This window comes from Stereum hirsutum (genome assembly GCF_000264905.1).
Source record: "Stereum hirsutum FP-91666 SS1 unplaced genomic scaffold STEHIscaffold_35, whole genome shotgun sequence".
NCBI classification, from domain to species: domain Eukaryota; kingdom Fungi; phylum Basidiomycota; class Agaricomycetes; order Russulales; family Stereaceae; genus Stereum; species Stereum hirsutum.
Window position 1 is genome coordinate 6,605 of NW_006763165.1, and position 11,018 is coordinate 17,622.

At 54.4% G+C, this 11,018-nt stretch overlaps 2 protein-coding genes across 2 annotated transcripts in view; both read right to left on the minus strand.

Moving 5' to 3' along the window:
• Positions 1-8,730, minus strand: part of STEHIDRAFT_116805 (uncharacterized protein) — a gene marked incomplete at both ends in the record, with an annotated part of 10,570 nt that extends 1,840 nt beyond the window's left edge. Inside the window, 27 exons of the mRNA XM_007311751.1 lie at positions 4-1,418; positions 1,483-1,742; positions 1,772-2,095; positions 2,146-2,335; positions 2,386-2,728; positions 2,784-2,921; positions 2,975-3,052; positions 3,122-3,255; positions 3,308-3,364; positions 3,418-3,549; positions 3,685-4,038; positions 4,101-4,208; positions 4,277-4,438; positions 4,503-4,532; positions 4,586-4,838; positions 4,899-4,991; positions 5,056-5,159; positions 5,213-5,311; positions 5,376-5,537; positions 5,622-6,911; positions 6,964-7,168; positions 7,228-7,411; positions 7,467-7,519; positions 7,577-8,017; positions 8,077-8,370; positions 8,426-8,470; positions 8,536-8,730. Coding sequence (XP_007311813.1) covers positions 4-1,418; positions 1,483-1,742; positions 1,772-2,095; positions 2,146-2,335; positions 2,386-2,728; positions 2,784-2,921; positions 2,975-3,052; positions 3,122-3,255; positions 3,308-3,364; positions 3,418-3,549; positions 3,685-4,038; positions 4,101-4,208; positions 4,277-4,438; positions 4,503-4,532; positions 4,586-4,838; positions 4,899-4,991; positions 5,056-5,159; positions 5,213-5,311; positions 5,376-5,537; positions 5,622-6,911; positions 6,964-7,168; positions 7,228-7,411; positions 7,467-7,519; positions 7,577-8,017; positions 8,077-8,370; positions 8,426-8,470; positions 8,536-8,730 — 7,143 coding nt within the window. The remainder of the gene's footprint in view (positions 1-3; positions 1,419-1,482; positions 1,743-1,771; positions 2,096-2,145; positions 2,336-2,385; positions 2,729-2,783; positions 2,922-2,974; positions 3,053-3,121; positions 3,256-3,307; positions 3,365-3,417; positions 3,550-3,684; positions 4,039-4,100; positions 4,209-4,276; positions 4,439-4,502; positions 4,533-4,585; positions 4,839-4,898; positions 4,992-5,055; positions 5,160-5,212; positions 5,312-5,375; positions 5,538-5,621; positions 6,912-6,963; positions 7,169-7,227; positions 7,412-7,466; positions 7,520-7,576; positions 8,018-8,076; positions 8,371-8,425; positions 8,471-8,535) is intronic.
• A 1,589-nt stretch (positions 8,731-10,319) lies between these two features.
• The window catches only part of STEHIDRAFT_116806 (uncharacterized protein), a gene marked incomplete at both ends in the record, with an annotated part of 4,753 nt that continues 4,054 nt past the window's right edge, over positions 10,320-11,018 (minus strand). The window contains 4 exons of the mRNA XM_007311752.1: positions 10,320-10,613; positions 10,674-10,728; positions 10,776-10,811; positions 10,940-10,969. Coding sequence (XP_007311814.1) covers positions 10,320-10,613; positions 10,674-10,728; positions 10,776-10,811; positions 10,940-10,969 — 415 coding nt within the window. The remainder of the gene's footprint in view (positions 10,614-10,673; positions 10,729-10,775; positions 10,812-10,939; positions 10,970-11,018) is intronic.

Here is an 11,018-nt window from a genome sequence, read left to right on the forward strand (position 1 = left end):
AACGTCGCGTGCGTCCATGTCTACGTCCCCCCCATTTCCGGGCATCATCTCCTCATGATCCTCTCCCTCAGCACCACCCCCATTTCCGCTCATCATCTCCTCGTCATCATCTCCCTCAGCACCACCCCCATTTCTGCTCATCATTTCCTCGTCATCCTCTCCCTCAGCATCCTCCTCTTCACCCTCGCCGCCGCTCCTCATTTCCTTGTCCTCTTCCCCCACACCTCGCTCGTCGTCGTCATCTGTGCCCCTCACACCATCGTGACCTCCGCTAAATGTACCCATCATCTCATCGTCATCAGAAGGCGGGTCCGAATCCGGAAGGTAATCGTCTCCCGCCCGTTTCCCATCGGAGCGCACCATACCTTCCCCAACGTCCGGCCTCTCCACTTGTTCCATCTCGTCGTCATTAAAGATGACGGTCTCGCCATCAGCGTCGTGCTCCGACCTCAAACGCTGTTTCTCATCCCGCCTCGCCTGCTGTTCCTCAGCCTCTTTCACCGCCTGTTTCTCCTCCTGGGTCCGCTTCTTGGCATTTTTCCTCTTCGCCTTCCTCGCGCGATCCCTCAACTCTTTCTCCTGCTGCATCTCGTCCTCGGTCGCCTCTCCATCCGATAGAGGATCATCGTCCAAGCCGTCGTTCTTTTCTCTGACCTTGACCCATTTTGTCCATTGAAACTTGTGGGTGACGGTTTGCAATACGCAGGGGCCGGGGAGCTTCTGTGGGTGGCTTGCGTGGGACGTCTGCGCCGTATACCAAAAGCCCCTGTAGTCGTACTTGGGTAATGGTTCCCACTCGACATCCTTCTGCAACAGGTCGGAGAACACGTCTTCACCGTAGGCCACTGCTTCTTCGATCTGGGACAACCATAACTGGACCAGAAGTGCAACATAATCTCCCAGAAAATCGCGAATGTCTTCCACCAACCAGTATCGCAGGCAGTGGACCGGGATTTCTCCGTGAACCTTTTTGTCGAGCCGAACCCGCTCAGCCATGACGGCCAGAGCGAAATGACAGAGTTGTGCGATAGGAAAACGTACGCGGTACGGGAGCCACCCGAGTTCGTTGACAACGGCCTCCGTCTCCAGACTTCCAATCCGTGGAGGCTTACTGTGACGCGAACGGTCGCGAATGACGGGGGTGGCATCTGCAGATGCAAACAGGATGTACCGTGCGAAGGCCCGTCCAAATGCCCTCATAGAGTGCTTGTGATCGGCGCCGAAGGCGAACTCATCTTTCCAGTTCTCGCGCAAGGCCGGTGTTGCTTCGTTTTCGTCACCGTCGGTCTCCTTTTCACCCCCATCGTTGTCGCGTCGGGCTGACTGGAAATATGACCGGTAATCCAGGGTTCGCCAAAAGACCGCGATACAGCCAAGGAGATGCCGCACGCCACGATCGGGGTGTAAAAATACGCGAGCTGGACGACCACCAGGGTACGAGGATGAGTGGGATGTCAGCCAGTGAGAAGGAAGGACACTCACCAGGATGTCGAGGCAATTGATACTGCAATAGATTGAACCAAAAATTGAAACTGGCCAGCTGAGGCAGAAGCTCTGGGTGCGACGTGTTGGTGATCATGTTGTCCGCCAATAACGCGTGAACGGCACCACAACAACTGGCCTTCAATGTTGCAGAGGCGTAGAAGTGGGCGCCGGAGACGATCGACTCCTCACTGGTTAGTACGTAGTGTGGCGTGCACGGCCTCATGAAGCTCGGAAATAACGATGTCAGGCCAACCGCGCTGTCGGCACAAAAATGTATAGGACTTACAAAGCAGTGAATTTGCCCAAAGAGACTGCCTCCCATCTGTACCGTTCGTCGATGTGGTATTCTTTGAAGTCACGGAAGAGACCCGTCCGCGTCTCCGAAAGCTCCTCAGCAAACTCGGGACGTGGGTGCGCCACGGCCCACCACTTTTCTCCGGTGAGAGGCAAAGAGACGGTAGCCAGACCTGTTGTATCAACGTGGACACGAGAGACCACGTTGGGACTGCTCATTATCGCCCAGGAGAGATGGCCGTTAGGTACTTCTGTGGGCATTCTCTCGTAAACGGAGTCGTATGCCTCCATAGCGGTCCGGTCGTTAGCGAGGTCCCTAAATTTCGGTTTAGTCTAGTCTTGACGCTACGTTAAACACGTACTCACAAAAAGCGTGGCGGGTGTTCTAGCATCGTCCTGGGTTTCAAACAACTCAGGGCATTCAGGCTCAAGCCGTTCGCTTCTTTGTGCGTGTCCTCCTTCCGCTTGGGAGGGACGGTCTCATAGACGGTCTTGGAGCTGTACCAGGTGTGTGTTTGTCTACGCAGCCGTCCCTGTCGATCTCTGTTTTCCATGCCTGCCCAGAAATCAGTGAGAAGGCGCGTTGCGCAACGAGAAAGAACGCACTCTGGATTTGCAACCACGCAAGGATAGAGTTCACGCGATCGATGCAGAATAACGACCAATCCCAAACGTGACTGTGAGGGACCTCGTAGACGAGGATGTGTCGCTGGCTGAAGACGGCCTGAATCTCCTCACATGGTAATTGGAGATATTCAGACCATGGAGTCACGAATATGCAGGATTGTAATGGCTCCGAGGGGTCATATTCGGTCGAGTTTCTGCGAGAGTATGGATGAAGGTGCAACGGCTTCGGTACACCGCTGTGGTCCCAGTCCACAATGCTCCCCGTCACTGGATGGTTCAGTGAGTCCCATAGTTGCTTCCAAATGTACACCTCCATGCGTGCCTGGTCAGACAACTGAGTTTAGCGAGGGCCTTCCTCAAATGTGTATTGAACGTACGCAAGAAGGATGGGGAATGAACTCGATCAGCTCGCCGTCTGTGACCTTGTCGACGCGGAACCTTTTGTAATAGTACGGTCCAGGTTCGGGTGGCGGAATGAAGTCTTCCTCGTCTTCGCTTGGCTCACGAGTTAGCCGCTGGGTGTGGATGATTAGCATGAGTGCATACCCGTGTGGTAGGGAAAACTTACTATCCGTTTGCTCGGCCAAGGCCTGGGATCCGGACTGAACTCGTGTTCGCCTTGCTCTGCTGTCCCAGAAGTAGCGCCCTGCATGGAAAATCGTGGTGAGCACATAATGTCGGTAGGCTGCCGAGCGTGAAAAGGGACAGCCATTACCTTGCGTGCGCGCTTCGCCGAAGTTGCATGTCCTGCAGTGCCACCCGTTATCTCTCGGTAATTGGGGCGGGCGACGTTGCGGCTGGGGTAGCGTGGTTCTTTGTCGATGTCAGGTTCTGCGTCCCGCTCTTCACCTAAAACAGATCACTCAGCTCCCGGCCCACAAACACAACAGGCTCATCTTACCGCGCATATCATCGAGGATCGCCCCAGTTGTATCCGCTGGAGCCACGGATACATGGTCTGACCCGTACATGGTCAGGCACCACATGAATATTGGAAGGACAGGGACGTACTTGCGAGCCAAGTGAGCTGAGGGATACGTAGTGATGCTTCCAGGTCCATGGGCACGGAGGTGGCGCGTATGCGATCGGTGTCACGCTCTAGGTCCGATTGTACGCCTAGAACAGTTGGGTCAACCCGTGAAGCTGACACAGTAAGGGCGGATATTACCCGAGGGATCATCGATGTCTGCGGCGGTTTCGTGGCCCGCAAACGTCACGGCAGGGTGTTACCGATATGTGGTCAGGTGCGGTATGTACAATGGAAGCACAGAGACGAACCTGGGTGCCAAGGTGGGTAAGAACGAGCTGTCATAGCCTTAAGGTTGACAGGGATCCAATCTGTCCGACGACGATCCACGGATACTTGCAGGTCTAGGGGCACCGACATATGGCGGTCGTAGGGAACACAGTCGGATCCTGTGTGAACGGCGTGCTGTGGACTCGAGGTAACGCGCTCGCCGACTCTGTCTGCGGAGGCTCTTGGGACATCCAAATGCGGACCTAGCGTACCATCTTTTCCCCCTCCAGTTTGGAGCTGGCCCGGACGAGCATGATCTGTTCCTGCCTGAGCCTTCTCCTGGTCTGCAGTCTTGGGCACCACTCCGGCAGCATTGGGGGGCGCCTCAGAAGCACCTTGTATTGGAAGGGACGGACATGAGCGAGCGACGACCATCCCTTTCTGAACACATGCTTACCAAGTGGATTTACACTCGCGCCTTGAGATGTGGAGGAAGCCGCTGTTGGCGCGCCTTGTACCGTGACACCAGCTTCAGGTGTCTCTGCATGCTGATGCGAGGAGAAACCTGATAACAACGATAGGTGACGTCAGCAGCATACTTCGACAGCACATCCAATCGAGTGTGAACTTCACCTGAGTCTCCTCCAATGTCTAGTTCCACAACACGATTACTGTATCCTTCTCCGCTCGCCTTTGAACTTTGAGCTGGGAGCGCCGTATTGGAGACCGCGACCGAGGAAGTGGCAGGCTGCGCAGGCCGCATTTCCGGGGAAAGCGAGATCCATTGCGCAATCTCTGGTGCAATTCATCGCAAACCCGATTAGCGGTATGATTACCATGCTCCATAATGCACACTCACGAGCATCCATGCGCCGGCTGTGTTCCGTTTCTGGACCAATCTTTTCATTGAGAGCAGTAAATGCAGAGGCCGGTGTAACTCACCTCTCACATGCTCCGCCACTGGGAAAGGCCGAAATCCGATCCAAAGCTGTTCTTCTGCTGCGTGTGTCACGCAGTCCAGCAAGGGGTCAGAGGGGTCCGTGTCGAGTTTTGAAGCCCTGGCGGCGGACTTCAACTCCAAATCGAATCGCCTATGCAGCTGGGCGGCTCGACGGCATAATTGGCGCCGAGTTGAATCTTCTTCACGCTTCATGGTGCACACGAGATAGCGCATGAGGTGAACGATCCCCGTGTACTGATAACTTATTTCAGGACAAAAGCGTTGAAGAAAATGTGATAATAATGAAAGGCTGACCCAAAGAGCCCACGCCAGGGCCCGACTCGAATAGTCATCATCGAACACAATCTCTTCGAGTTGTTGGAACATGGCGTCCGCGACAATATCATCCTGAGTGAATAGGGCGAATGGTCAGGTCACCTTTTTAGAACCACGGATGGTCAATCACTCGTACCACTGCCTGCTGGGCATCCAAGCCCCGATATTTTTGGTGGAGCGACCCCAACAATATGTTCTTAATGTCGAACAATTTCTGCACCACCGAGTGCTCGTGAAAGACTGTAGTAAGTGATGAGTGTGGCAGTTCGGCGCGGTTCACAAATGTTGCATACTAGGCAGTACACCAGAGGTAGGCCCTATGTAAAGTTTCGGGCTACCCGACGGGAGTGGGTAGGGTTCTCCCCTGAAGGTTAGAGAATACGCTTCGTCATCTGAACGCACAAGACATCAGTTCTGAGTCAGCGCGAAGAAAACTTTAGATAGTCCGAGCCTCACCGATAACGGGAGCGGGATGGGACATGGGCACCGAGGGGTGCACCGTCGCACTGATACGCGGCTCCGGGGGATTATTTGGTTGGATGTTAGGATGTTGGTTCAGGTCGCTAGTGATCCCTGGGGGTGGCACGTTCGTGGGAGGCCCAACTGGCACGGGGGCATCTGCAGTATTGCCAGGCAAGCGATTCGGGGCCACACAATTATATTGAACGATGTGCCACAAGAAATGATGTTGCTCGCTCGTACCTTGCATGACCACGTCTCCATCGAGATCCTGACCATCAGCGACCAGATGTTGGGTTTGAGTTTCAGCGCATGGGTTCGACACGATGGGCGCATTCGGAGCGGACCTCCCTGTAGCCTCTTTCTCGCGGGCCTCTTTCAATATAGCAGCCAGACGCGTCACACGATCTGGATAATATTCGCGGCCCTGGTATTCCACCATTCTGAAGTTGATGGCGTCTGCACCCTCCTGAACAATCGGGCATTCGTTTGGCGGATGTGATGGAGCCTGCTCGCAAATCCAGCAGACCTTGGCGAGTGGCTGGGACTGAGGGAGAGAGGAATTGCCGGCGGGTGGCACCGAGGCAGCGGAAAGACCGTGAGAATTCTTCAGCGAACTCGAAACGGGCACGGTGGAGGAGAGATTGTCGCCCGAGGAAGGACGCGTGATGGAAGACGGAAGAGAAGATATGGCACCAGCAGGATTAGAAGCCGATACGGCGTCTGAAGGATTGTTGCGGCTAGAGGAAGTGGCAACGGTAGAGGTAGAGGAGACAGGCAAACAAGGGGCAGATGCCGAGGGCGCGGGAGCAGGCAAATTCAACCCCGTGACGTTAGGACCGGATGTGGTGGGTGCCACCGCGGTAGAAGAAATGGCACAAGGCTTGTTGGGCGAACGGGAAGCAAGGACGGAAGGGGAAGAAGGGATGTGGGCCGAGGAAGCAGACGGGATGGAAGCGGGAGCAGAGGAGATCGGGCCTGACGGAATGCGTGCAGATGCAGAGGGAGCGGGGGCTGGCAGTTTGGACTCCACGACACCAGTACCAGATGTGGCGGGTGGCACCGATGCAGAAGACATGGCGTCAGGCTTCTTGGGGGAACTCTTAAATGGAAGGGAATTGGTGGTCGTGCCCTGTTTTTCCGCCGAGTCGGTTGGTGGGTTGTGGGTGGCGATCGTTTCGGATGGGGGTGCTCTGGACATCGTTGCATTCGGGGGTGTAGGCGAAGTCGGAACTGCCTGAGGGACATTTTTCTTTGGTTGAATGTCGTCTGCGGCCTCCTGCTTAACAGATTGCATGCCTTTAAAAATCTCATACAGCCGCTTGTCAGCATCTGGATCTCCGGCCTGACGCATTTCAAATCCGGAATTCACGCGTTCCAACCAGCCAACGAACTCCGGGTCGTGAGAAGGTGGCACCGTGTCTTCCTCCGCCTCGTCTGGTCCGTCTTCAAGCGGAGAGCCGTCTGGGCGATCACCCTGTTGTTTGCCTTTCTGGCGGTCCTCGACCTCTTCGCTCTCAGATGTTACGGGGACTGTAATACGAATCAGCTGGGGTAGTGTTGCGGTCAATGCCTCCTAACTCACTGTTGAAGTCTTTGAACCAAGTGCTCGCGTCGATGTCGCGAGGGTGATTGTGCCGCAGCCAAGCCGAGCACCATGTCGCGTGAAGTTCGGCGAAAGCATCGTCTACACGTCCCCCCAGATAGACCATGAGAACCGCGCGCCACACAGCGTCCTCCATGAATTGGACCAGCGGTGGCTTCCACGGGTTGCCCAACACAACCCTGAGCTACACATGTGGGTGTGTGGTCAGCGATCACGTCAACGCATTCACATGATGGTACTGACAGAGAACAGGACCAGCCAGCTCGCACGATTGTTAGTTGTACAGGCGGCTGGGCCCAGCAGTAGCAGAGGCGAGACGTGCAGGGCGACCAGCAAAGTCTGGAGGATCATGTCGGGACCGCGGTTGTCGAGGAACGTCTGAGGATCCCATTTTTGATCTGGATCGTCCCGAATGAGTTCGTACCGTCTGTAAACGAATGGATTAACAGGCCGACATTGTTCGATTTGGGACCAGAACTCACTTAGCCAGAGCCTCTTTCACGGCGGATGCAGACTGTTCACTATCCAGATCTCCCTGTGATATGAGATAAATATGGGGTTATTGTGATGCAAGATCGTATGGGGGACTCACATGAAGCAAGAGCGACAGAGCCGTTGCTGCGAGAGAGATGTTGTTCAGTGCATTGGGGATCATAAGGCTCTTGTCTCTCTTCCAGATGTCGTGCAGGATGTGGGTGTCGCGAGATGCGCGTGAGGCCAACGATCCGTGAGGGGAGATCTTGAGGATTGATTGGGTTATAGTATGCGCCTCTGGGTCAAAAAATTCGAAGATGGGGGCAGGCGTATGCACAATCAAGGCATGATGGGACGTCCCAGTGGCGCCGTCAGCATTGGCGGGGCGGACGGAGTTATACGGTTCTGTCGGCTTCGTGACTGGCGAATGTTGAGTGCTGAACCACGAGGCATTTTGAACCTGTTTAGATGGTGCGTAGCATGTGCTGGGGGCGGTGTCACTGTTCTGGGGGAACATTTCGTCAAGCCGCGCTATCCAACTGGTCAAGAAAGTGAAGAGCTGCGACGACGAAATGAGCTCCCCGCAAAGCGTTTTTGTATAGGTTTTTGAATCCTTACCGGTTTCACACCCTCCCTCTGCAGCAGCTTGTTGAGTTCGGGCTTCTTGACGGGGACAGAGTGAGGTTGGTTCTTGCGAAAGCCGGCATGGTACGCGATAAGGTCGAAGAGCATGTGACCCCAGAATATACGTGCCATCCGGTTGTAGGATTGCGGGGAGCAATTCATATACACGTCCGTTGGAGTCGCAGGGATCGATTGCGAGAGCCCCAACGTAAGCCATGAGGTGTACCGGCTGGTTTTAGTACGGAAGATACCGTCTGTGTCCCACTCGTCCAACTGTCGGGCAACAGACTGGAAATAATGCATATGGGAAGAGAATCATGGTAGAATATAGGAGGAAACTCACTTCGGCGATAGTAGGTTCATCTGAAACGCTGTCGTCGGAGAAGGACTACGGGGCATTGTTTCAGCCATCACGAATGCAGCATGGGGTGAGTGAGATGAAGAAAGATATACGTTATCTGCGCCTCCTTGGGGTGTCATCCATTCCAGTAAAGAGCCATCTGACTGTATCGCGTCTGTGAGCATAGGTATGGCTTGGAGAACGGCCATGTTAGCTCGGAGGTTTTTTCTGGGAGAGGATTGGTCTGCCTCCATGATCTCTTTTTGGAGACCCTTGTTGGCCTCCAATATTTTGTTGTTCCAGGTCATAGCAAGGTTTCGGGAGTCACAGAAGAGAAAGTAGTTACGCTAGAACAGAAACGGAGAGGTTCAAGGAAGCGGTGAAGTTTGACGACGCGAATGGAAGGTGCCGGGCCGGTGAAGTTCCATAAGCCCGCCGCCAGGCCTGGCCGGCGGTTGCCGAGCGTGGTCGTTCCATCGGCGCCCTGCGACTGTGGATTTGGCGGCCAGGCTTATTTGGTGTTGGCAGCCAAGGCAACGAGCTATTGAATGATTTCCAGGTAAGATTTGAGGCAAGAGGTGACGGGGAGAGCCTGTACAACTTGACAACTTGACCCAGGAGACGGCCGATTGACAGAAACCCGCAATGGTGATCATGGCAATGAAACCAAAATACATCTTCGAAAGGTTAGAGAGTTAGAAATGTTATTGAGACACCCGAGAGTTACTACGATCCTGAACTATGGGGGAATGCGTGGCGGTGCGGCAGTTTCACAGGACGGGGCCCGCACAAACGCAGTGCAAGCCCGTTCACCAGCCAACACCAATGGGTTGGATTACATATTGGTGGTACAACAGGGGTAACAGGCTTTTGGGATATCGCAACCTGGTTGAGGACAAAGTGCCATACAATGGGAGATGATTTTTCATGCTCGATTGAATGCGTGTTCCGGACATGATTCGTAAGCTAGGGCAAAAAGCGTCCAGACAACTGTATAAACATTTGGTATCAGTTCCCCGTACAAGGCAAGTCCTTGGTTGGGTGGGTGGAATGAGGTGTCCATACCTCGCACGCCTGGAGCTTCGTGCCCTATCCGAGCTTTCACAGCCTACGTGTGCGCCACACACATTCCTCCTCATTTCACGGTTCGCACTGACAACGTTTGTTGACGGTCAAGAAAGGTGAATGCATTCGATTGGGCCCGGGGACAAACCGGGAGTGCGGACGCGGGCCGAATGTGGGGTTGGGCGTGCGGTGTGGTGGTAGCCGGCTCACGATAGGATGATGGTGACTTGTGTGGCAGACAAGGTATGCACGGAGAGAGAGACATCAACGTAGCTGGATTGACTGACAAAGGCTAGCAACACTTGGATGACCTCAGTCGCAGCACTGGCTAGCACAATGGATGAACGATCTAAGCGATGGAAGATATACGAGTGGAAAACAAAGGGGCTGAGTGGGAGCGATGAGAGGGCCGGCATGCCAGGATATTGTCGCCAACGCAAGGGTTGACGCAGGTGTTGAATGTTGAACAGTAGAACGTTGTGGGTATGATGACGATACCGAGCGACAGGGTGATAAGTAGAACAGCCCAGAGATCATAAGCGAGCAGGAGTGAAGCACGTTCTGCGCCAAACAACCGGAGCATGAGGACCGGAGACTGAATCATCGTGGCCCCACTTCATTTGAAATGCCTGCGACCGGGCCTGGTCGGGGTTAGCCGGGGAGCGCAGCGCGGGCTTCTGAAAACAGAAACTATAGAGGCGGTCTTGTTTCACCTCGTTTCAATCCTTGCTTGAACAATGACGGTCGGGTTGAACGCACATAACAGAAGACAGATGGTGATTTTTACACCGCATACAGACACAATGCATAAAGACTGATGTGCCTCGCCCAATTACACAAGTGTGTCTACCTCCTGCCCATCGCACTCGGAATCACTGATCTCTACGACTGCCGTCGATGAAGAGCCTTGCACGACTGCCGTCGATGAAGAGCCTTGCACGAATTCCTCATGGTCAGAGATGGGCACATACGGATTCGCGGGACTACCCTGTGCTCGAGAGGGACCCTTCCCCTTGTCAAGTTGCCTACGCTTAACACTTGGCCCTTCCTGTCTCACATCTCGTGCGAGCTCGCTCTGACTGTCAGAGTCAGATATCTCGATGACATCGATGTCAGAGGTATCCCACTAATGGGGCACACAACCGTCAGAGGTGCTTGTGTTTCACTAAGAGTTCTGAGTACATACGCTGCGCTGCACCTGTTTGCCTTTCCCTTTGTCCCGCTGGACCTGGCCGGGGCCCCTTGTGAGAAACAGGACGGGTATGCAGACAGCAATGACAACACGTACCGTTTGCTTAGCGTAAGGACCGTCAGAGTCAGATATCTCGATAACATCGATGTCAGATGTATCCGGCATGCGCTAATGGGGCACACAACCATCAGAGGTGCTTGTGTTTTACGAAGAGTTGTGAGTACACACGCGGCGTTTCACTTCTTTCCCTTTACCTTTACCTTTGCCCCGCTGGTCCTGGGCCGGAGACCCTTGTGAGAAACATGACGGGTATGCCAATAACAATGACAACACGTACCC